The sequence below is a fragment of the Eschrichtius robustus genome, chromosome 12 (genome assembly GCF_028021215.1).
Source record: "Eschrichtius robustus isolate mEscRob2 chromosome 12, mEscRob2.pri, whole genome shotgun sequence".
In the NCBI taxonomy this organism is placed as follows: Eukaryota; Metazoa; Chordata; class Mammalia; order Artiodactyla; family Eschrichtiidae; genus Eschrichtius; species Eschrichtius robustus.
The window spans coordinates 66,506,302-66,532,785 of record NC_090835.1 but is presented as its reverse complement, the minus strand read 5'-3'; the positions used below and the strand labels follow the sequence as shown (position 1 = coordinate 66,532,785).

Here is a 26,484-nt window from a genome sequence, read left to right as displayed (position 1 = left end):
ATAAGACATCAGTTACTGACAATTTTGTTGAATAAATGAATTGTTTTATGCCTGTATATGGAAAAGTAATTCAAACTCTTTCTTTAGTTTCCTTACCTATAAAATAGCAATAAAAATAGAATCTCTAGCATAGAATTGTTATCATGATCAACTGGTAAAAGGAACTTTCACATTCCACCTTAAGTACTCAGTTTTATATATTTTTCAACATGCTGTCTATTATTTGTAGAATTTTGGTGCTGGAGTAAAGAAATAATCCATCAACATTGCTAGTAGGACAATACTCTTATCTAAAATTGCCTTTTTTCTTTTATTAGGATCCATTCATTACTTTTAATCCCTCCAAATTTATTCACATATGTATTCTCTTTCATTCTGATTTTTCACTTTGCTTTCCTTCTTCCTCTAAGCAACTATACTGAAGTGTTTTTTTGTTTCTGTTTTTAAGTATATTTTCTTTCAAAAGTTGCATTATTATTTTGTATGTCTATAATTAAATTTACATAAATGCTATTGGGTCACATACTTCACTCTTTTTCTGTGGGTTTCTTTTTTTAATTAGCTTTATTTATTTATTTATTTATTTATTTATTTATTTATTTGGTTAGTTTCTGCTTTATAACAAAGTGAATCAGTTATACATATACATATATCCCCATATCTCTTCCCTCTTGCGCCTCCCTCTCTCCCACCCTCCCTATCCCACACTTCTCGCTGGTCACAAAGCACTGAGCTGATCTCCCTGTGCTGTGTGACTTCTTCCCACTAGTTATCTATTTTACATTTGGTTCGGTAGTGTATATATGTCCATATATACACTACCACTCTCTCACTTTGTCCCAGCTTACCCTTCCCCCTCCCCGTATCCTCAGTTCCATTCTCTAGTAGGTCTGCATCTTTATTCCCATCTTGCCCCTAGGTTCTTCATGACCTTATTTTTTTTTTTTTTTAGATTCCATATATATGTGTTAGCATGCGGTATTTGTTTTTCTCTTTCTGACTTACTTCACTCTGTATGACAGACTCTAGGTCCATCCACCTCACTACAAGTAACTCAATTTTGTTTCTTTTTATGGCTGAGTAATATTCCATTGTATATATGTGCCACATCTTCTTTATCCATTCATCTGTTGATGGACACTTAAGTTGCTTGCATGTCCTGGCTATTGTAAATAGAGCTGCAATGAACATTTTGGTACATGACTCTTTTTGAATTATGGTTTTCTCAGGGTATATGCCCAGTAGTCGGATTGCTGGGTCGTATGGTAGTTCTATTTTTAGTTTTTTAAGGAACCTCCATACTGTTCTCCATAGTGGTTGTATCAATTTACATTCCCACCAATGGACAGGTCATCCAAAATGAAAATAAATAGGGAAACACAAGCTTTAAATGACATATTAAACAAGATGGACTTAATTGATATTTATAGGACATTCCATCCAAAAACAACAGAATACACTTTATTCTCAAGGGCTCATTGAACATTCTCCAGGATAGATCATATCTTGGGTCACAAATCAAGCCTTGGTAAATTTAAGAAAATTGAAATCATATCAAGTATCTTTTCTGACCACAACACTATGAGACTAGATATCAATTACAGGGAAAAAATCTGTAAAAAATACAACCACATGGAGGCTAAACAATACACTACTTAATAACCAAGAGATCACTGAAGAAATCAAAGAGGAAATCAAAAAATACATAGAAACAAATGACAATGAAAACACGACGACCCAAAACCTATGGGATGCAGTAAAAGCAGTTCTAAGAAGGAAGTTTATAGCAATACAATCCTACCTTAAGAAACAAGAAACACCTCAAATAAACAACCTAACCTTCTGTGGGTTTCTTTTTTCTCATCAGTAATAGTAGCGTATTGGGTTTGGTTCCAAAACTCTTACTCTTGCAGATAAACTGGGCTGACTGCATCAGAATTACCTGGAGATCTTAGAAAAATGCAAATTAATGGGACTTAGTTGGAACTTCTAAACTCAGAACTTCCACTGGCCTGAGTGATCTTAAAGTATTTACTCCATTTAAAAGTCTATGCTTCCTCCATGATAGCAAAAATTTCCTCTTTTGCTTTTTAAGTTCTGTAATGATTCAGCAAAAAATGAACTTCATTATGAAAAATAACTTTACAAAGAAAAACTGTTTATACTGACATGTTTATAAGTGTTTTTGATTATAATTGATTTTTTTCTCATAAAACCCCTAGTAAGTAAAAGGAAACACAACTGTTAAATAGTATATATACTAACTTAGGTCACAGGCTCTTTCTTTTTTTTATTAGAGTAAGTTGTAAAATGTAAGGTTGAGGTCTTAGACAAAATTGTCCCTATGTGCTTGTAGCATTTACAATTGCGTTAAGTGTTTATACATCCAGTATTCTTGGACTTATTGAATCAGAGGTACATATCTTTTTTCCAGTGCACTACTTCAATCATTAAAAGTCATTTCTCTTTGAAAAAATACCACAGCTACCAACGTGCACTTTCTTATGATTTACTTTTTAAGAAATTAAAGTGCCTTTTACATAAAAAGAGATTTTAAAATATAACAATCTTTTATATTAGAATTATGTTTTTGCTAAGAAAGATGAAGTATTTTACTTGAAATGTGTTTTATCCTTATGATTTGTCAACAGAATATTTACTGATCTGTTTTATTAGGTTGTTTTCCAAGTAGCTGCTTTTGAGATTGTAGATTAAGAATAAAAAGGAAATATAACTTGTCTGTGATGAAAAATGAGAGTTCAGTGAGCAAAATGGTAGTGTTTTCAGCCCAATTCCATCCATTATTTGTCTTTTCTACATAAAGGATCACTCCACTTATAATAAGCCAAGGGTGAGACATGTATTAGAATAGTGAGGAATCTACCTAGAAAATGTATTATGAATGAGAAGTATGCAGTTTCGGAAATAGGAGGGAAAAAAAAACCCAAACAATAGTAATAGACAGTCACATTTTTGGGGGAATTGTGTCCTACTGACTTTCATTTTCACATAACAGAGTATTAGGGCATAGGTGCACGGACTTTGAATGAGGTAGGAAGCCAAGGAAGGAAAGAAACTTTTATATCCAGGATGGTCAGAGGGACAGGTCTCTCCATAAATTGGCTTTAGCCTGCTTCCTAGGTCATGACCATCTTTTCTTTAAACGTTTTGGATATTTCACCCTTTAATGTTGACTTTTCTCATTCCTTTTTCCCCTATTTTTATCTCCTACTTCTTAATATTCAAATTTAATCCATTTGTGAAGTTTATATTTTTACCATTATTGAGACTATCTTAACTGGTACAATCATTGCATAGCTACTTGGAGAACTGACCCTGTGAACCTATAGAAATTCAATAAATGAATTAAAATATTAATATTAAAGGCATATTTCCAACATGAGTTAAATTTTTTAGTAGCTCCTCTGACATGAGATTTGTTTTCTGAGGTTTCTTTTGATATTTTAACAAAATCAATCAACAGAAGTTAAAGCAGATTATGACTCAGCTGGAGAAGGGAAAAATCTAAAGTAATTCTAACTTTCACCAACTGGTTCAAAGGCTGAAGGGGCTTCAAAATAAAAACTTGCTTTTCTAATGTAAGCTGTAAATATTTAGATCTAAAGATGTGAAAAATCTTCTACAAACATATAAAGAATAAAGCAACACTCCTTTGAGCTAAGCAGTTTATAACTGGGCATAACTTCAGAAGGAGAAAATGAACACTAAGTTATGTGACTGGGTTCAAGTTTACAGAATCCTTGTCCAACAAATAGCCTAATTCCCCACCAATAACAAAGAGCATAGACCTTGCAACTTTTTAATTTCAACACAAAGTCTAGGAACCCTGGAGTCTGGCAGTTGACAAAGCACACTATATTCATTTAACAAAGATTTATTGAGTGCCCCTTGTTTGCAAAGAGCTGTGTCTGTGACGGTCATGCATTGGAAAGCAAGGGCCTTTGCCAGGTACCTCTTCTCTATTTGGGAAAAACAGAAATAACAAATAAGCAAAAAAAAAAATCATTATAAATGATCGTTGTGACACCTGCCATGCAGAAGACAAGTAGTTATGAGTGCATAGAACAGAGGCCCTGATCTCATCTGATGAATTGGGAGAGACTTAGTAAGGAAATGATGTCTCATCTGAGGTTTAGAAGAAGCAAAGGTTGGGGCCAGGCTGGGCATCTAGGCAGAGGGAACAGCATGGGTAAAGTTTTCCAGTCAGGAAAGAAAAGGAACAGGATGAGCTTGAGAAAATGAAAGCAGGCCAGAGTATTGAGGAAACCACTGGGATCGGGAAATACGGTTTAAAGTTAGCAAGAAGTAAGACTGCTGGACAGCTCTTCCTCACTGGCCTCATCGAACTTGTGAGAAGAAATCAGGGAGTGAGATGAGGCATCCCCAAGATTTTGGGCAAGAGGAATTGATATTTATAAAAAGTAGACCACAGGCCACTTCCTTTATAGACAATATTTTATTTCAGTTTCAAAACAATCATAACGTAGGTTTTATACCCTTTATTTTACATATGAAGAAACTGAGGCTCAGAAAGTGTAAATAATGTGTACAGGATTCCACAGAACGGGCTTAAAAGCTGGTACTTGACAAATTTTTCTTAAGAAACTGCCTCCCCTCCCAAAAAAAAAAATCTATTGCTGAAGCTGCATCACCACCCTGTTGGACATCTCCTCTCTGGAATCACAGGCTTCCTTCTGGTTAAATGACAGGACAGGACGGAGACATCAGGACAGGAACTAAGTAACCACCAGGGCCACCTGGCTTCCTTCAGTTTCCAGATGAGGAAACTGAAGACTAAAGATGCCAAGTGACACACCCAAGGGCCGGTGTGAGTGATTGCCAGAGCCCAGGTTTATTGTGAACCACCTTCTTTGGCAGCCACAGTTCCAAAAGTTAGTGGCTAAGAGAGCCACTGTTTATCTAAAACTCTGACAAGAATGTACTGAGGTAGCCACATTTATTGAAAAAAGTCATCTTGACTTTTGGAAGCAAAACCTCTTTTTATCCTCCTCATTAATTATGTCTGTTTGTGTTCTGTCTACATAATTAGAAAACCTTCTGTGTAAATAAACCAAGGTAATTTATTTTCTATCATCATGGAGATAAACTGCCTTGCTCCTAATTCTAAAACTTCTCTGACAACTTTTGGCGTTAATGGGAATTGGATAACTATTAAGATGCTTTAGAAGAGAACATTTGAGGTGGGTGGAATAGGAGAAGAAGCTCTATAAACTCAAAATTGGTTTTTAATGTTTGAGATTTTTCAGGAAACCAAAACCTGACCCCTGTTGGCCTATGCCAAATTGTTTTCTAAATGGATGAATTTGTATATGTTCAGGAAGAACATTCTGTTTAAAATGGCTAAATGCAAATTAATTGGACTTTTAACATTAAAAAAATAAAAAAGAATGCCAGTGAGCAGGTATTTTAAGAGAAGCAGTTCTGAAAAATTAAGTATTAATTATATTTTGTTAGGTTCTCCACTAGAGGGCAAAAAGAACATCTAAACACCATAGGTGCCGTAATGACAGTCTGGCATTTGAAACCAGGCATGTTTTGGGTTATCTCATTGTCAGTTATCATTTAAAAATGTACTTAATATAATCACAAGCAGTTGACTTGTATATTTCTTCCAGGAAAGAAGAACAATCCATTTTTTATGTATCTGTCCCTAAGCTCACGTATTGCCATCTAGCTGAAAGTTTTCATTGTAATGCTTTTAATAAAATCACCTTAAAAATTAAGAATTTGCTAATTCGAAAGAGATGTGCAGTAGGATGCAGGCTGGATGGCATTTTTAGCAAGGAAAGTATATTTGGAGAAAGATTCGTTTTAAAGCTCTTGTAAAATAACACGCTGGCCCCTTAGAATTGATAGACCATGCTTGTGTTTCATAGGCATTGTTTGTGCCTTGTTCAGATGGAGGCACTAAGGAAAAATGAGCCCCTGGTGTTTCACAGCACTCAGCTGCCACCTGTCCCATCCCCACTGCCTGATGTCTTAGACCAGGTTCCTTAGAAGCTGAGCCTGAGACAGCGTTTCCCGTATTTGTGATTTGCTGAGGGCATGGCTCTCCAGAAAAACGTCCTGTAAGGGAGGGTGTACATCGTGATTGGGAAGGGCAAGGAGAAGAGGAAGAGTGATCGCAGACAGGCTAGCCATTGCCTAATTCACAGGGAGAGGGCTCTGGAGCATAAATTGCAAGGTCACCCACCCTTGAGGCAAAGGATACACCTTACCAGTCATCATCAGCTGTGGGTCTCGGTGTGGGTACAGGGTCAAGGAACTCAGCGTTGGGATGCTCTTCTCAGCTGAGGGCGATGGTCTGTAGAAGGAGGCAGCTGCAGGCTCTGAAATAAATGAAATCCCTGATGGAAGCATTTATCTTTGCAAGTGAGTCTTTAAAATATATGTATTTTGTGCTCACTTCGGCACATACATATATACAAAATACATACATATATTTAAAAGATATTTAAATATGTATTTCTTAAAAGATATTTAAGGAAAGGAATAGCATGAAAAGAAGGTTAGATAAGCAACTATCTTTTATATGAGGTTGATCCCTATGAAATTGCCTTATTCAATCGTTCTTGATGTAGGAAAACATCAGTTTTATCAGTTTCACATAGTTCAACCTAATTGTTGGTCTCATTGCTTTAATTTCTTTTACCTTTCTACTTACTCCATGCAACAAAAGCCATATATGATATGTGGCATTTACATAGTTAAGGAGTCTCTTATTTTGAAACTTCAGGGCAAAATTTTCCTATGTTGCTTCCTTTTGCTTAATGTGACTACTGTTTTACTTCTTTTACTAAAATATGACCATAAAATTGTTTCCGATTGCTAAATTTGTTGAAATTTACCCATGTGTGACTGATCAAAGTACAACTAGACATTTGATTAACAGCCATCAAATAATGATACCCATTTGTCCTCATATAAGCCATATGGTCCGTATGTCCTGTGAATCAAATAGAAATCTCTTTTGCACAAGAAGGATATCACAGTGGGATTGGACCTTTCCTCAGGTTGTTTAAAAGTGTTCACTTAGCTCCCATTGGACACTGAAACGCTTCCTTAGTTCTTGAGACATTCAAACGATGTGTAAGATCACTCCTCAAAGAATTACAGCTCAATCATTGGGACATCTTAAAACTTTGGGACTATATTATTAGGAATGCATGTTTATCATGGTCACATCTTCCTGTTCAGTGATTTTTTTTACCAGTATATAATTATTTTTGGTCCCTTATAAAATTTTTTCTTGAATTCCATTTTAAAGATAATAAGGCTGCACTTTTAGTTTTATTTTGGCTCATATTGGACAGATGTATCTTTTCCTCCTTTTTTTCAATTTTTATATGACTTCTTGTTTGTGTGTGTCTCTTATTGAGCATATATTGAGCATGTATTCTCCCATCTTGATTTTTTATTTTATCACAAGAGACTTCTCTTTGTGTCTGAGATTATCTTATTACATGATGTTAATTCTGCCATATTATTTTACATTTTCCATTACTATAATTTCTTATCTCTTCTTTCCAGTTTTCCACCCAAGAGATATGGGTTTATTAGCGTAGAATTTATTCATCCTATTCTGTTGTTATGATTGCCCTTAGCTTAGGGCTCATATTCACTTTTATACACCCCTGTCAATATCTATGTTTTCTCCCAGGAAGACAAGTTCATTTGGTCCCTTCCATTATCTTTCATCATGTTGATATTGTCCAATTCTAGATTTTTATTTCTGGGATTTTATAGTTATAATTTCTCTTTTTCTTTTCCATAGCTTTTTGTGGCTTTTTTTTATGGCAATGATACACTTGCTCAAGGTGTTTTATTACCTTACCTTCCTATATTACTTGCTGCCTCTTTCTGTGTTTATTTATCTTCTTATTTGAGTCCTTGATCCAAGAAAGTTTTAAGGTGGGTCTTTACTTGGCAAATATTCTCAGGCCCTGTATGACTGAGAACATATTTTATGCTTCTGTATTTATATAATATTTTAACAGTGCATCAAATTTTAGGTGATAAAAATCTTAGACAAATTTGGTAGCATTTTTACCCTGATTTTCAAAAAATCTCACTCACTCTTTGGAATGGCTGAAACCTACTAACGTAACATAAGTAAACATAGAGTTTTTCCATGGGTTTTTAGCAACCAGTAAGTACCCCACCTATTTCATGATTTTTAATTTGGATAAAGAGATACCTTGTTTTTAGGATGTGGTTCTAGCAGGAACGTAGCAGGGAGTAAAAGAAGACAGTCTCCAGAGGGGAGATCTTAGATTACAACAAGGCTCCAGAAAGCAAGGCTGTCGGAATCCCTCAGGAATGGCTGCCATCTAAGACCAAGTTGCAGTGCCTGGCAGGACAATATAGTTGGGGCAGGGGCCGGTGGTGGGGCAGAGAACATGCGTGTACTGAAAGCTCAAAGGCGTATAACTGACATGATAAGAGTGTTAGGAGGTGCTTACATCGTTCCTGAAATGTGGCTTGGAATAATGCAGAGGGAGATGTGGGGATGGAGGAACAGAGTCCAAGTCCAGGGAGACAGGACTAGCAGACACCATGCAGGAGGCAGCCTTCCACTTGACCTGTAGGCTTACTGTCCTCAGCTCATCTGCCTACCAACGATTCACATATCCTCTCCCTCAAAGATGCTGCTGGGGGTGTCGTTTTAGGAGAGAGCAGAGTGGGGTCTGGTCCGGGGTCTCTGGAGGTGATGGGGGCACAGACTGACCCCATCACAGTCATGCCTGTTCTTCATCTTCAGAAACACTTCCAAATTTTTATGATACACCAGTTGACATCTCTTGACATACTCCTGGGTTCTAGGGTAAGTTTCTTGCAACTAGTTACAAATTAGGAATAGCTGGGGTGGGGCTAAGGCAGGGCAGGGATTGTATGTCACATTGGAATAAAATGGCTAATACCCCTTCTGTTCTATAGAAGAGAGAGAACAGAGGGAGAAAAATTCTGCCAACATCATCTTTTGTGAAGGAGACATTTGGTTTATGATTGTACTAGAGTTAGTACTAGATTCTGAGAACAACTGAAAAGGATGTTTTGCCTGTAGTACTAAGCAACTAAGTGTGCCCTTAAAGGATAGAGGAAAGAAAGAGAACAGCAAATATGCTTCCTTGTCAATTCCAACTTCAGGTTCCAGAATTTATTTTGAGTCCTAAAATGTTGTTAGAAGGTAGATTTTGCTTCATTTCCATTCCAACCCGGGAGCTGTGCAATGAAGAAAGTGAATGAGGTGGTTAATCCCCCAGGGGGAGTGGTTTTTCAATTAAGAAAGAAGCAACTTTAGATGAAAAATGTGAGTAAACACGGGGAGGTGGTGTTTGCCTTCAAAACAGGATGAACACATAGAAGAAAAAATTCCATCCTGCTGCCCTTTTGAAGGTGGTCTTTGGAGGAAGAGGGAATTCAAATGTGTCCCGAGTCTGGGCCTCCTAGGGCGGAAAGAAAAGTCCAAGAATAAAAAATAGTATAATTGGGGAATTTACAGCCATATCTCAAAAGACCTATTACAAAGATCAGAGCAGAAAATTCCTGTTTTCTTACTGGTGTAAGACTCAACTGGTCCTTAGACACCCATGTAATGATATTAATGATCAGGACTTAACAGGGAGTTGCCTGTGGGTTTTTAAAACAATTAACATGTACCAAATTCCAGCTCAGCATTTGAGAATACTCAGGGAATACACAAAGGAATGCTGTGAAACTTCATAGTGTTTATAAAACTTCACACACGGAGCAAGTGGCACAGCTAAGAATTGATATTAAGGATCCCAGGTAACATTCCATGGAGAGGTCATTTTTACCGTCCCTGTAGGTGTAACTTCTGCCTTAGCTGTGGCTCAGTGCAGGAGATTCCAAAAAGGAAGAACTCTTTTTTTTCGGAGAGAGCATCATTTATCAATGAAGAGATTTTTACTTCATCCAAGGACAGAAGGAACTGGCAATCACCTAGTTAGCACCCAGAATTTAAAGATGAGAAAACTGAGGTCCAGAGACAAAGTGGTTTTTCCCAGTTTACACCGGAAGTTAGTGACATAGACAAATGTGTAAACTTTTGGGCATCACCCAAAATAAATGCTGTACCTTTAATTTCTAAAAATAAATATTCAAGCTACTGAAGTTGTTTTGTAATTAAAAAAAAATATCCCAGGCTAATGCAGATGAAATCTTTAAGACATATGTATAGGAGTGGCATGTTTCTGATCATCATGAAAGCAGGTGTGTCCTCATAGCACATATCATGAACTGCCCTTATTAAGGACGAACTCAGAGCACTGCCCATGTTTTGTTCCAGGAATAGAATCTTTTTTTTTTTTTTTAATGCACATAGTCTAATCTCCTGACTTTTTTTAAAATTAAAATATAATTGATTTAATACAATGTTGTGTTAGTTTCAGGTGTACAGTAAAGTGATTCAGTTATATATATATGTGTGTGTATATATATATATATTCTTTTTCAGATTCTTTTCCCTTATAGGTTATTACAAGACATTGAGTATAGTCCCCTGTGCTATACAGTAGGTCCCTGTTGTTTATCTATTTTATATATAGTAGGTGGATATGTAAATCCCAAACTCCAAATTTATCTCTCCCCCACCCTCTTTCCGCTTTGGTAATCGTAAGTTTGTTTTCTATGTCTGTGGATCCATTTCTGTTTTGTATATAAATTCATTTGTATCATTTTTTTTAGATTCCACATATAAGTGATATAATATGATATATGTCTCTCTCTGGCTCACTTAGTATGATCATCTCTAGGTCCATCCATGTTGCTGCAACCAGGCATAGAATCTTGAGCAGTAAAATCAACCAGCTAGTCTTAGCATATTATGGACCCTGTCCTCTAGCAGCTTGCAGTCTTTCTGGGCAATGAGACAGACTCATATTAAACAGCCTTGATTCATTTAATGAGCATTTTCAAGGGCTTACTCCTTGACTTCTGAAGTGGAGCTGATGCAGGCAAAATCCCTGCACGGTAATTCTCTAGCCTGGGTTTCTGATTTTCTCACTCGTTTGGTCCATTCACTCTGAATTTTCTCCTTATTTTCCCATCAGCCCAACGGTGAGTAACTTCTTTTCAGCTACTTACACCACATGAACTGTGTCCCTCTTATCTCTATGAAGAGAATTATCCTGTAGATTTCAGCCTCTTGGGAAGAGATTCCTTCCTATTTCTAGACCAGGTCTGATTTGTCTGTGATGAACCCTCCTAGCACTCTGAACTTGTCCTTCAGAACACATTATATTGTGTTTGTTTCTGTATATTCCTGATTATATAGTTAATATCTTCCTCTCCCACTGCACTGCGGTCTCCAAGAGCAGGGAGGATGCCTGTTCGCTCACTGTCATATCTCTAACATCCAGTAAAGTGTCTGGTACGTGAGCACGTACTCAATAAAAAAGCGCTGTGGTAAAGTATTTAATTACACAAGCACAGTGTAACTTAATTGATGAGGACATTTTGAATACAGCTAATTTCAGTTGTGCATAAATAAATATTTGAAAAACATCAATTCCATCAGTTCATACAAAAATCTGGGCTGTGGTCTCGCTCCTCAATTTATGGTATTGTTGATCTCAGCTGAGACCCATTAGAAATGCAGACGCTCAGGACCCTCCCCAGACCGGCTGCGTCAGAATCTGAAATTTACGGGACTCTCCAAGTGCTTCCTATGGGCTGGGATGTGTTGTAAATCAGGGATTAAAAACTCAAGTGTTTTGTTTGGCCAGGCAGATCCCCTAGGTGAGTGAAGTAAACCAGACGTTTATGTATGATCATAGGTGACTTCTGACCCTTGACATCCCTTACTGGGAGTGGTGGGCACTGTGTTGACCTGGAGATTAGCTTCATCTAACAGGGGCAGCCATGTGCATATCAAGACGATTGCAGGCCTAGGGTTGAAGGACCCTTGAGCAGTTCAAGAGAAAGAGACACAAGCCTGCAAGTAGAATCTGTGGACTCAAACACTGACAACTAAATTCAGCTCTTTTTATTTATTATTTTTTCTTTTTTTAAAATTAAAGTATAATTAATATACAATGTGTTAGTTTCAGGTGTGCAGCAAAGTGATTCAGTTATACATACATACATATATATATATATATATATATATATATATATATATATATATATATATTCTTTTTCAGATTCTTTTCCATTATAGGCTATTAAAAGATATTGAATATAGTCCCCTGTGGTATACAGTAGGTCCTTGTTGTTTATCTATTTTATATAGAGTAGTGTGTATCTGTTAATCCCAAATTCCCAATTTATCCTCCCCCCTTTCCTCTTTGGTAACCATAAGTTTGTTTTCTATGTCTGTGGGTCTGTTTCTGTTTCGTATATAAGTTCATTTATATCACTTTTTTAGATTCCACATATAAAGGATATCATATGATATTTGTCTTCCTCTGTCTGACTTTAAGCAGAAGAATCATGAGGGACTTAAACAGAACACACACGTGCCATAGTGCTGGTTGAAACGTCTCTAGTTTGCAAAATTTCTTACCAATGAAGAGACTTTGGGGAATGCAGTAAACAATTCTAAGTCTTCACTAATGCAGATTTCTCTTTTCTCTATTTCATTCCTTCTCTCTTTCATTATTAATTTATTTATTCAATACACATCCTGTGTCTCCTGTGCTGAGTGGTCCCTGTGCCAGGTACAATTGACCTAAAAGTGAATAGCATCGAATGTACATGATGTGCAGTGGCTCACATTCTCACGATGACAATACTGTACTCAGGAAACACAGTGCTTTATGTAGGTATCGCTGCAGTAATTGTCACGTCTATTTCTGAGAGATGTTCTTAAGAAGGTTACACTCTAGCCTGAGTGGTTCACAAACCTCAGTGGGAGACAGAGTAGGGGGAACAGCTTCCTGAAGACACATGGAGCAAAGGAGGTTTACAAGAGGATGTGGTTCAGCCATAAAGCAATCCCGAGGCGTGAATTCTGAATAGCAGGTGTAGCACCCTCAGTGATTTAAAAATGGGAACGTTTCTTGTAACACTTCATCATTTTTGGCAGGCAAGAAAATCTACTTCATCTTTGCACAGGAGGGAGAGCTGTTTCACAAAGTTACAGCTCTGAATGCCATTCCTCGGGTAGATTAAGACTTAATTGATTTCACCACATTCGGCATAGTTTCTTTTTTTCTAGTTGTAGGGTTCTCTCCAGTTGGTTGGAGGTAATTTTATCTGTCTTTGTCAGAGAAGTTAGCTCTGGAGATGCAGTGACATTTATGAGAAAGCCCCACACTGGTAACAAACACTCCACAAGGCTTTATATTTGTGTGGTGGCAGCTGTGATAAAGAATGTAATAAAACTCAACCGAAGATATCATTCAAATACGGCTTGTTGATTAGCCCACAGTGGTGAGTGAGCAAAGGTCTGATGAATATTATACAGTATCTGGGACTGGAGTTTTCTGATGAATGTTATACGATATCTGGGACTGGAGTTTCCATCCAGGATGAAAGGATGTTTTGTCTCATTTCACTCAAGCTTTCCATTTCATCGATCCATCTATGTTGAATAATGTTCTGATGATAAAATTTGTAACTTTTCAGGGGTTTTTTTTTTCTTTTTTTGAGACAAAATAGTAATTTGTCCTCTAGAACACTCATCACCAAGTAAACAGGCTTGGAGGACTCTCTCTGTCTTCCTGTATCCCCTGACTCTGGATAACAAGCCACCCACCTATATGGAATTTATTTCAACGTTTTAGTGTCATCATTCTCATTCTGACTGTGAGAGGATGTTCCCGCCATATTTGTTCTCCCCATGTGACATCTCCAGACCTCATGTTTTACAAAACCTCTGCATTCTGCACACGTACCAACTTCAACAGTATTCCTCTGGAACATTTCATAATTTTTCTTCCCTAATCAACAAAATATCAATGTGTCTGCCTGACGCTCCTTCACTCACCCTAGAGAGTAGGGGGGCCTAGAGTCACCCAGGAAAACTTGAATTGATTCTATTCTCTAAGGCAACACTTTCATTTAGACCTTCTTCTTTATTCTCTGTCTCTCTGATTACTTGCATATCTTCCAACCCCCCCCATCCATATTCTGCACATCAGCCAGGGTGACATTATTTGACATGAAAGTCTGATCGCACGTGTCCCCTTCTTGCTTGGAGATTCAGTGGTTTCTCACTGCCTAGAGAATGAATCCTAGACTCCTCGTCTGACATATGAGCTTCATTGTCTGTGTCTCCTGAATGGAGACACAAGCTACACCAACCACTCCAAACTGCTTCTGACTCTGACACTCTTGCCTTTAGCGCACGGCTTTCCCTTTTGCAAAATGGTGCACAAACCACTCCCTCCCTCTGTCTCCCCGCTCCCGTCTCCCAGTGACATGTTACCACTTCCTACTGCTTTGAAAGAACAGTCCCCAGAGACTGTCACTCTGGATTCCAATCATGACTCTGCCACTTACGAGCTCTGGACCTTGAAGAAGTTATCCTGCCTCTTGGTGCTTTTGTTTCCTCATTTGTGAATCAGGGTAAAATTAGCGCTCACCTCACTAGGTTGCTGTCAGCGCTAAATAAACTAATACATATAACGAATTTATCATGTGGATACACAATAAATTACTATGACTAACTCCATTAACAGTAGCACATTTTATGTAATGTTTTTGGTCACCTTGAGGATAATAAGAAAGCAAACCTATTGGGACCCAAGATCATAAATAGAGGAAAGCATTCCAAAGCCAAATATAAATGATTTGGGGATTACCAATTAATTAGGATCAGTCATTTGCTGTTCTCTTTTGTTGGTTAGGGTAGTTAATACATAGTTTTTGAAATTCAAGATTAGAATAAAATGGATTTAAATGAATGAATACCTTTATTGGAAAGATGGGATAGAATGTAAAATAGATATCACGTAATTACTCAATTGCTTTTCCAATCTCAGTTGAATATTTTATTGGCGCAACAACATTTTCAAATTTTAGGATGTTTATCCTACTCTATCTTAGGAGACTAGGAGAATGGGGATTTGTCATGGTACAAACTTCAATGATTCGTAGAATTATCATACCATTTAGCCTAGGTATGCTAAAGATTTTGCTGTCTCTAGGACCAATTGTCTTGGTCTGAAGTTTGAAGGCGTACATAGCATCTGATCCTAAGTCAGGTTTACAATCTCAGGGGACCCTGATGAACAGGAGAAAGTAGGTGCTTTCAGCTGATTTTTGGAAAACTATTTGGATCTCTAGTTGGCTTAGGGACAGATCATGCTTCTATTTAAAGTAATGGTCTCAGGAAGCTGGGATCCCTGATGTTATGACACTCAGAGAATTTCATAGTTGGGACAGAGTTTAATGGTTGGCATTTAATGATGCTGTAGCTTTAAATAAAAGCAGGCTCCTTTCTTTTTTTTTTTTTTTTTAAACATTGCTTTTTAAATTTTATTTTATTTATTTATTTAGTTAGTTAGTTATGGCTGTGTTGGATCTTCGCCTCCGTGTGAGGGCTTCCTCCAGTTGTGGCAAGCGGCGGCCACCCTCCATCGCGGTGCGCGGGCCTCTCACCACCGCGGCCTCTCTTGCTGCAGAGCACAGGCTCCAGACGCGCAGGCTCAGTAATTGTGGCTCACGGGCCTAGTTGCTCCGCGGCATGTGGGATCCTCCCAGACCAGGGCCCGAACCCGCGCCCCCTGCACCGGCAGGCAGACTCCCAACCACTGCGCCACCAGGGAAGCCCCAGGCTCCTTTCTTGAAAATCAACTGGAACAGAGGGAAAGTGAGTTGGGACCTCCTTGGCCTCCCCAGCAGCCTCTGGTGATGTCCTCCTAGGGCCAAGGGTGCATTGCTGGGACCCCCTGAATCGCCCTGGAGCATCAGGGGCTGATCACTGATCCGATGATTTATTGATCAAATCAGGACCAGGTTGAGAGTAAAAGGGGGCCAATTATTTCCACAGCCCGAATTTGCCCAGGATAATTGTAGAAACTGGGAATGCTCCAAGAAAATCAGGTATTGTGGTTACTCTAATGTTGGAGTGAGGAGAGATGGTTAAAAAATAAAGGGGGTAAGCAGATTTATTAGAAATGATTGTTTTCTCCTTGTCTGTTTCCCTCATTCTGTCTCTTTTGCTTGCATATCTATGACTTTTCTTCTGTCTGAATAGGTTTAAGTGTATGTATAGTGCTCAGAAGACCCATGCAATAATAAAAATTCCTATATACAAAAGAACCTCCCTCTGTTAAAGTGTCACTGTGTTGTAAACTGCATGATAATAGTGTCATCTGGTAAGATTACAATGTTTATGAAGTCCTTGTGTTTTGAGATTCTTAATATTTACAATAATGCACAATGTTTTACATTTCACTTAAGCATTCACTATCTACAGATGCATCTGCATTGCAGGTCTAAGCATGATTTGTCTCCTTTGCTTTGGAGCTTTTCGATTTGAGAGCTATTGTGAGAGTGGCAACATAAATTTAACTTTGTTTCCTCTCTCTGATAACTGCCAGTGTGTTTTAACAATTCATTCATTCAATAAACATTTAATAACTGTCTATGCTGTGTGCCAAACACTGTTAGAGCTTATGTGGGACACAGAGATAAATAAGATGTGGTCTTAGGCTCCAAGGATTCACCATCTGCTAAAATTTTTTTCTATGTTAAGAGTATCTTCCTTTGTTTTTAATAACAATCAAATCTTAATGTTTACATTGGTAGAATATGATCAGCAATAATATACTTACATCATCATTTAACTGTCAACTTAAATGAAATTTAAACATTTATCTCTCCTTACTTCTATCCCTGTTCACTTCCTGGGCGTCTTTTCTGTGAAGTTGAGTCATCCAATGATGGCTATTCCGGAACACGAAACTCTTGATTCCGAAGAGGTAAATGGAAGATACAATTGGAGATCTGGTTATCTGTTTCCATGTGATATTAGGTTGTAGAAATAAGACAATCTTATTTTAAAAAAATATTAATAAAATCAGGGTTTTTTTAAAAAAAAAGAAATAATGAACTGGCCTACTCTGATAGTCACATGAGTAAATTCTTGCTGCTTCTCAATGTGGAAGTGGTACTAGAGGTCCCCATGTGTGTAGCACCTTGGTCACAAACTAACTTCTATCCCCTCTGTCTTCGTGATTTTCTCTTTGGATTCATATGTGAAACCACTGTTGTCTTCTTTTTCTAGAGGGTCAATGGATATCCAATAATACTTATATGTGTCTTCTGAGTCAGAGGTCTCAGAACCTCGTGGTAGCTCAGTTTCCCATGCCCCAGTGAATTTTGCATATGGCGGGTAGCATACAGGCCAGAGTGTGCCATCTCAAACATACCTCTGAATTTCATGCAAATGTTTAACCACTTCCACATTTTGAACTCACAGATAAAAATAAATGCAAAAATCCTTTTTATTTTTATAAATGCTATGCCAAAGAGACAAGAAAAAGTTTTGTAAAAAAATTTAAATTTTGTGTTAAGAGCAAGATATTTGAACAATGTTTTCTTCTTCTATATCCCTTCAAAGTGGTAAATGTGGGGGAAAAAAATGCTTTTTAAAGGACTTATCTTTAAGAAGGTAAAAAGTGAGCTCATTCATTCATTCCAGATACCCTCACAAATGAGGCCTGCTCAGTTTTGTAGCCTCCAAGTTTAGAAAAAAAAAAAAAAAAAATACAAAAGAGCAATGAGAAAATAAAATTCCAAATAAAATTCTAAATGAAATCTGAGTTTTTTCCCAAGCGTATTTTCCACAATTTAGGGTGTATTTCATAAAGTGACATCCCTATTTCTGCAAATTTTGAAACATATCATACAGGACCGATGTGTCTCTCTGCTATAACTTTAGTCGTTAAAATATAAAGGCATGTTATGAATAGGGGTGAATTTGTATCCTTGACCATATCTCTGATTATTTTTAAAACCAGGATTATTGGTGTAATGAGTATGGACATATGGGAAACTTTTGATACATGTAGCCAAGTTGCATTGCTGAACAGCTGTAGTAATTCACCTTACCAGAAACTTGTTATAATACCTGTTTCTGTGTACTATATATCTGTCAGCATTGAAATTATTATAATTGCCAATTTATTGAGAGTTTATTATATGTTACCATGTTATGCACTTTAGATGCATTATTTTACTTAATCTTCACAAAACATTGTAAGTTAAGTATTATTGTTCCCATTTTACAGATGAGGAAACTGGGGCCAAGAGAAATCCATTTATTGCCTAAAGTCAAATAGCTGACAAGTGTCTGTACAGTCAGGAATGGAATCCAGATATGACTGCCTGGGGCCTATGCTCTTAAACAATCTACTTTCCTCTATCCAGCTATCTTTGTCTAAATCTCTATCTATACTATTTAAATCTTTTTCCCCTTTAAAATCATGCTTTAAACTATTTGCAGTTTAAAAGAGGAAATTATCTTTCATTTTTATTTGCATTTAAAAATTCTGTCTTTTTCGGTTATTCTTGTCTATTTTGCTTTTGCATCACGTTAAGCATTTATCTACTGGTCTAGTAATATTTTTATTATTGAGTTGTAAACTCCCTTTATATATTAAGGAGATTAACTCTGTCAAATGTGCCAGCTCTTTCACTGTGATGGTGGCAAATTGTGTAATAGTAAAACAATTGGACAAATATGTAGTTCCAAAGAAAGGAGAAAGTTTGAATAAATTTTGTACATTTTCGATGAATGTTAAAAAATAATCAAATGTTCTCTTTCAAATATCATAATTTTGGCTCAAGCTTACAGAGACTACAGATAGAAATAAGAATGTTTCTACACAATAACAGAAAGTCAATTGGTTGTTTAAATAACAAAAGCATCTGGTTCAGATAATAAATGCTGAATTAAGAGAATCTTAGGTAATGTGAAAGACTCCATTGCTGAGAAGAACAGGGTAGATGTAGTATTTGCATTTTTTGGGCACCAGTTATCACAATCCTAGAGATAAAACTTAACATTAAGCTAGTGGATAAGATTGTGAAAAAATGATTTCAACTCTCATGTTTAGAATATATAAAGAAACACCATAAAAACCCCTACAGTTTGAAGTTTAACAATTGTGAGAGATAGTGAGTTACTCTTAGTATTAAAAGAAATGTACACACACACACACACACACACACACACACACCACAAAATGGAATATTACTCAGCCATAAAAAAGAACAAAATAATGCCATTTGCAGCAACATGGATGGACCTAGAGGTTGTCATACTGAGTGAAGTAAGTCATAGAGAGAAAGTCAAATATCATATGAGATCACTTATATGTGGAATCTAAAATTTGACACAAATGAACTTATTTGCAAAACAGAAACAGACTCATAGGTATAGAAACCCAACAAGGTTACCAAAGGGGAAAGAAGGGGGACAAATTGGGAGTTTGGGATTAACAGATACACACTACTATGTGTAAAATAGATAAACAACAAGGTCCTACTGTATAGCACAGGGAACTATATTCAATATCTTGTAATAACCTCTAATGAAAAAGAATCTGAAAAAGAATATATATATATATATATATATATATATATATATATATATATATATATATATATATACAGCTGAATCACTTTGCTATACACCTGAAACTAACACACACTGTAAATCAGCTATACTTCAATAAAAATAAATAAATATATATCAAACTAAAAAAAATAAAAGAAACATAAATAATTAAACTACCATTTTATCCACCTAGTATGCTGGGTTTTACTTCTTAGTTACGCTGGCACATTTGGGAGCAATTTAACAACTTTTTACAATTCCTTATGATATGTGATCAGACTGTAATATTTACCCACGTATTTTTCCCAAACCCTCTTTTTGATATTTATTTACCCACAAAATAAGAAAACTACCTGTTTTTATAAAGCAATTCTCGTCTTATGACCATATGAACTAAGGCGTAAAGCTAGTTACAAATCCAGTGCAAATAAACATTCATGGAAGAACCTTGATCAGATCTGAGAATTTCCCTCTTGGTTTTCTCTCATTTCCTAAAGATAGCAGTCTCCCTTTCTTACTGCCAGACTCCTGTGTCTTGCATTTGATCCTGCTCTTTGTAGACACTAGTTTTTCAAATAGCTCAGTAATTCATTTAAAAACAGAGACCTCAGATTTATCTGATTTAATATGATCATCATTTTTACAAGTCCTATGATTTATGAAGTCCATTTAAAGACAACTAACTGAAAACGACAATTTGATTTCTCATCTAGGTCAGTGGTTCTCAGCTCTGGCTCAACATTAGAATCTCCAGGGACTTTTTAAAAGCCCCAAGAGCAGGGTTCCACTCTAGGAAAATGAGATCAAAAAACTTAAAATAGAACTACCATATGACTCAGCAATCCCACTACTGGGCATATAAAAAACCTTAATTCAAAAAGACACATGCACCCCAATGTTCATTGCAGCACTATTTACAATAGGCAGGTCATGGAAGCAACCTAAATGTCCATCAGCAGAGGAATGGATAAAGAAGATGTGGTACATATATACAATGGAATACTACTCAGCCATAAAAAGGAACGAAATTGGATCATTTGTAGAGATATGGATAGACCTAGAGACTGTCATACAGAGTGAAGTAAGTCAGAAAGAAAAACAAATATCATATATTAATGCATATATGTGGAATCTGAAAAAATTGGTATAGGCGATCTTATTTACAAAGCAGAGATAGAGACACAGACATAGAGAACAAATGTATAGATACCAAGGGGAAGGGGGTGCTGGAATGAACTGGGAGATTGGGATTGACATATATACACTATTAATACTATGTATAAAATAGATACCTAATGAGAACCAACTGTATAGCTCAGGGAACTCTACTCAGTGCTCTGTGGTGACCTAAATGAGAAGGAAATCCAAAAAAGAGGGGATATATGTATATGTATAGCTGATTCACTTTGCTGTACAGTATAAACTGACACAATACTGTAAAGCAACTGTACTCCAATAAAACAAAAAACTATCAATCAAAAAAAAAAAAAACAAAAAATGTCTCTACTGGTCCCTTGATAATTTTTAGATTCTCTGTAGAAATCAGAGAAATTGAAATGGAAAAAGATATCTTATTATTGCTCTGTTGCTCTTAAAAGCACTGTTTTTTTTTAAAGCAATGCATAGAAGTATTTTTTAAAAGTCAAAATCAAAATAAACTGTTAAGCTCAAAAATAAAAGTGTAAAAAAAAAAAGAATCTCTGGAGGTGGGCAAATGCAGGTTTAAAATCTCCACCGGTGATTTACATGTACAACAGGAATTGAGATCCTCAAATTCTAGCTCCTTCATTGGCAGTCTAGAAAAGTCAATCAAATCAACCTTGGAAACAAAAATTTGAAAGTAAAAGCAGGAGGATCATAAGAAATGGTATTCCAGGGAATGCTTTGAATTAATAAAAATTTGGGTCACAAATTCTTCCTGTCTAATGTCATAAAAGTTTAACCTGTACTTTAATCTATGGTAGATTACTTCTGAGAGATCTGTTCTATGCAGAGATTCACTGTAATTGAGTTAATAAAACCTAATGCTTTATGTTTCCTTTGACATTCTACACAGGTTTGGAAAATACTTAGGCTGGGGCCAGGCATAGCATTTGGTGCGAGTTGAGTCTGGGGGCTAGTACTTCCAAAGAATGTTTTATTTAGCATTTTATTTGGCACTTTATAAAATGCTTGGCCACTGATTAACCCTCATAGAAGAAAGAGAGACCCCTAAACAATGGACTTAACCATTGTGATCAGCTGGTTGATCAATTTTCAAAGAAAGATCACTTTCATATATTTCTTTTCTTTTGAGTATGCTTGCATTTATTTTTTAAATTTTATTGAAGTATAGTTGATTTAAAATGTTGTGCTAATTTCTGCTGTACAGCAAAGTGATTCAGCTATACATATATATATTCTTTCTCATATTCTTTTCCATTATGGTTTATCACAGGATATTGAATATAGTTCCCTGTGCTCTACAGTAGGACCTTGTTGTTCATCCATCCTATATATAATAGTTTGCATCTGCTAATCCCAGACTCCCAATCCTTCTTCCCTTCCCCCAACCCTTTGACAACCACAAGCCTGTTCTCTATGTCTGTGAGTCTGTTTCTGTGTCATAGAGATGTTCATTGGTGTTGTATTTTAGATTCCACATATAAGTGATATCATATGGTGTTTGTCTCTTTCTGACTTACTTCGCTTAGTATAATAATCTCTAGTTCCATCCATGTTGCTGTAAATGGCATTATTTCATTCTTTTTTATGGTTGACTAGTATTCCATTGTGTGTGTGTGTGTGTGTGTGTGTATATATATATATATATATATATACACCACATCTTCTTTATCCATTTCTCTGTTGATGGACATTTAGGTTGTTTCCATGTCTTGGCTATTGTGAATAGTGCTGCTATGAGCATAGGGGCACAGGTATCTTTTTGAATTAGTTTTGTCCAGATATATGCCCAGGGATGGGATTGTTGGATTGCATGGTAACTCTATTTTTAGTTTTTTGAGGACCCTCCATACTGTTTGCCATAGGGGCTGCACCAATTTACATTCCCACCAACAACTGTTGACACCAATGCAGTAATCTCCAAGTAGGTGTACATATAACACCATCTAATTTAAAGCAGACTCTCTGCCTGATATAAATGCTTTCTGATTATAGTTACTTAGAAAAAATTAAATTCTATTAGCAACCATCATTTCTGATTGTATTCATCACATCTGGTGAATTCAGCAACTTGGATCCACAACCAGTCTCTATACCCACTTCTCTCTCTACAGGTTTAAATGTGAAAGTCATACTGGGAATGAGATATAAACCGACCTGCCACTCTTCACATCACCTGCTACACTCAGTCCTAGGCCTATTTTATTTTTAACTGAGGGTCAATTGATTTTCACAAACATGATTAAATGCATTTGGTTCTGACCTTTCATATCCACTTAATATTAACACAACTGGAGAGCTAATCATTCACTACCTGCCCATGGAACACATACTAGGCAAATTCTTCTCCTGTTTTCTTATTCCTCCTCTTTGCAGATTTTTAATAAACACTTAAGGGTTCCCAAGATAACAATTCTGCTGGCAAGGTGACCGCCTAGGATTGATTTGCTCCTGCAGTGTATATAAACTGCAAAACAAAAACAAAAATATAAGTTTTTGTGTTCATTTTATTTTGAATTCCAGAACCTCCATTGATGACTCGAGTTCTAATTTTATGGGATAGGTGTCTCATTCCTTTATCTGTATTCTCCAGATTAGAACACAGAAAAGAGAAAAATAAGTTATTTGTCCATGGAAGCAACTCTCATTTTCTGGTTTGATTTAGGGGTAAAAATGAAATTACCAAGAGGAATGGGCCCACTCTATTCTCTTCAGGCGATTTCCCATAAATATTATTTACCAAAATCAAGCTTTGGTAAATATTGGATTGCAACATTCAAGGTTGCAACCGTAGGGAAGAACTTGGTATCTGGATATTTTTAACTGCTGACGAAAAGAAGATTCATATGCTTTGATAGGCAACTTGCTAGAGGGCCAGGGTAAATCTATCTTATAAAGAAACCTCATATGAATACCTGAATGAGTAGCTACCTTGCCCAGCCATCCAGGTGGGCAAGGAAACAATAAAGAGAAGGACATTCTGACAACCAGATTTAGCAGCAGTGGACCCCATCAAGATGACCTTCCCGTGTTGTAAGCCCACAGCCTGTGTTGAGGAAATAAAATTTAAAAAAATATATTTTTGCCAACCCAGGAGTCCTCTTCACAAAGGTGGTAGAGAAAGAAAACACTTATATTATTGGCTAAGCATTCAAACCAGAATGTGATGTCTATCACAAACACTAAGAGATTGCAAAGAGAGAAGAAATCTCACCCTTCATATAGCCGAGTAGGTATAACCCATTATATATATGTTCTCAAGATAAACAATAATTCAATTTATCCTCAAGTAAGAGGACTTGACAAGTACCATTTATTACACACAGTTCATCGTAAATCACCTGTTAATTGGGGGGGCCATCTGTGTTAGTTCATTGGCTTTACCCAAAGGAAAAAGAAACTTCTCATATCTTTATGACAGGAGGTAGTTTTATAGCTTAGAGCCAGGTGTCAGCTAAAGTTAGGCTCCCACCCTCCCTCAGAAACTAGGAGAAACTTGGAGATAAGGCTGCTATCTCCCTCGGATGTTTACTTTCAAAGGAGATGGTTCTCAAATCCTTGAGACTTTCCTGAGTCTTAAAGCTGACAAAATGCCCATCTAGTTTTCACAAGGATTTATCACCATTTCAAAGAGAGGAGAATGTACTTATAAAGACAAGTTTTCTAAAATAAATTGCTCTAGGAACAAGGAAGGGAAATCTCTTCACTTATTTTCAACAAGGGGAATTAAGCCTCTCTTTGAACATTTCTCTTTGTCCTTACACCTGGCTGACATGGGGCAGAACTGAAATCTCAGACAGTCTGACCCTGAAATAGCCACTAAAAAGAAAGAAGTCTCACTGATTTTTCTTTTCTAGGGACTCCTTTAAGAATACTGTAGGAGACATGGGGGTTTGATAGTTTGGGGGTTTCTCCTTCAAAGTCTTTTCAAGACCTTAATCTTGGTTTTTATATTGTAGTGAATCATGGTAAAAAGCTGAGCAGAAGTCAGAAAGTAGAAGGACAGACATTCCTGTGTGTGCTAGTTTTTTAAAATAAACAAACGAAATAATAGAATCAGCGTTAATAACTATGTGGAGCTCAGGTAACCCAGATATTAAATGTTTTTGACCCCAGATTCAATATTGTCTTTCCTAGAGTTAGTTATATCCACATTCTCCACCTACCATCCTACCTTTGCAGGACCTTAGCTAATGAACATCTTATCACTTCTGGCTTATGGATAATAAATTCTGATACTAGATCTTGTATTTTTACACCATAGTTAGTAGTTATGTAAGTGTCCAACATATATTTAAAATCTTTCAGAAAAAAATGAATATGTAGCTGTCAATAAATTATGATATACATTTTCTGGAAATGACAATTTGCTCTGGTTTCATCTTTACAGAAACATATATGTAGATCATTCTGCTTTCATTTGGCAGATAAGAATATTCAGAGTTGGTTATGTATTAAAAGGGAAGGAAAAATCAATTTACACAGCACATTCTTTAATAACGTTCTTTCTGTAATATTGGATTAAAGTTTCACAACTACATCACTTATTACCCAAAGTTAACTCTAAGCAAAACAAATTTTGGAATGTGACTCCCTTCAAAATTATGATTTTGTAAATGTCTTAAGGTCTTTCTTATTTATATTTTCTTATCCAAATTAACTCTGTTGTTCAACTGGTGATAGGATATAATACTGAGCCTTCACTGCCAGCGGTTTAGTCTGAAAATAATGATTTATTTATTTTATTGATGATCTCCATCTTTCTTAAATGTAGATATTTGATTTTCCCAAGTTATTCAGCTCTTTACCTATACTCAAATTGGCAAAGGAAAGTAGAAACGCCACAAAAGGTCCAAAATCATGACTCTACCTGCCATAGCATCATGCCATTTCAAACCAGGTGCTGAATCGTGGTGGCAAACATTACTTTGACCTTGCATCGTGTTCAGGAAGAGCTGAGAAATAGTGTTCAGTTTGCCAGCCTGGTGTCAAAGGATGAGATACTTATTCCTCTTCAATCTCATTTAATTATTCCTATAATTATAACATCTTACATTTGAAAGATAATTGAGAGGGCATTTAGTCCAATATTTTATTGAATGTTATAATCCCGTATAGCCTTATAAATCTTCTGTTGAAACTCTTCTGGTGACAGAGAGTTTACCATTTATAAGCCAGATGTGATACATGTTTTAATATGGATGAAACAAACTAATGACTGCATGAACAACAACAACAACAAAAACAAGAAACATTGAACAAACGAGGTTTTAGTTTCAAATACTGTGGCCTTGGGCATGATATTTAATCTTTGGAGCCTCAATTTCATTCTCTGTAATATGAGATCAAAGGATTATGGTTAAGATTTGCATTCATGCATGTAAAGTGCTTAGTATTGATATGTAAAATAAATAGCCCTTCATAAAGGTTAGCCAAAGAAGATGATTTCTTTAAGTCTTTTGTGAGAGTAACTACCAAATGTTGCTACTCTCAGGAAAATCAAAAACATGCTAGTTTTTATTTATTAGAAAGAAAAGGAGGAGATGTCATTGAGGCTTTTTCTCCTTTCATTTGAAACCTGCAGAGAATTCCAGATGATGAAAGTTACAACTCACTTATTTCATGACTGTTGATTTTCTGTGGCTAGAACAAATCAGTGCAGGAGTGAAGCTACTTCTTGTTTTAGCAACTTTTCCTCCACCTCCTCCTTCTAATCTAACAAATGCAGCTCCTCTTCCATGATG

General features: G+C 36.4%; 1 protein-coding gene across 1 annotated transcript in view; it reads left to right on the top strand.

Annotated features, from left to right (window-relative positions):
• MLIP (muscular LMNA interacting protein) overlaps nucleotides 1-26,484 on the top strand; it is a 171,768-nt gene that overhangs the window by 119,503 nt on the left and 25,781 nt on the right. The window contains exon 13 of the mRNA XM_068559179.1: nucleotides 16,881-16,934. Coding sequence (XP_068415280.1) covers nucleotides 16,881-16,934 — 54 coding nt within the window. The remainder of the gene's footprint in view (nucleotides 1-16,880; nucleotides 16,935-26,484) is intronic.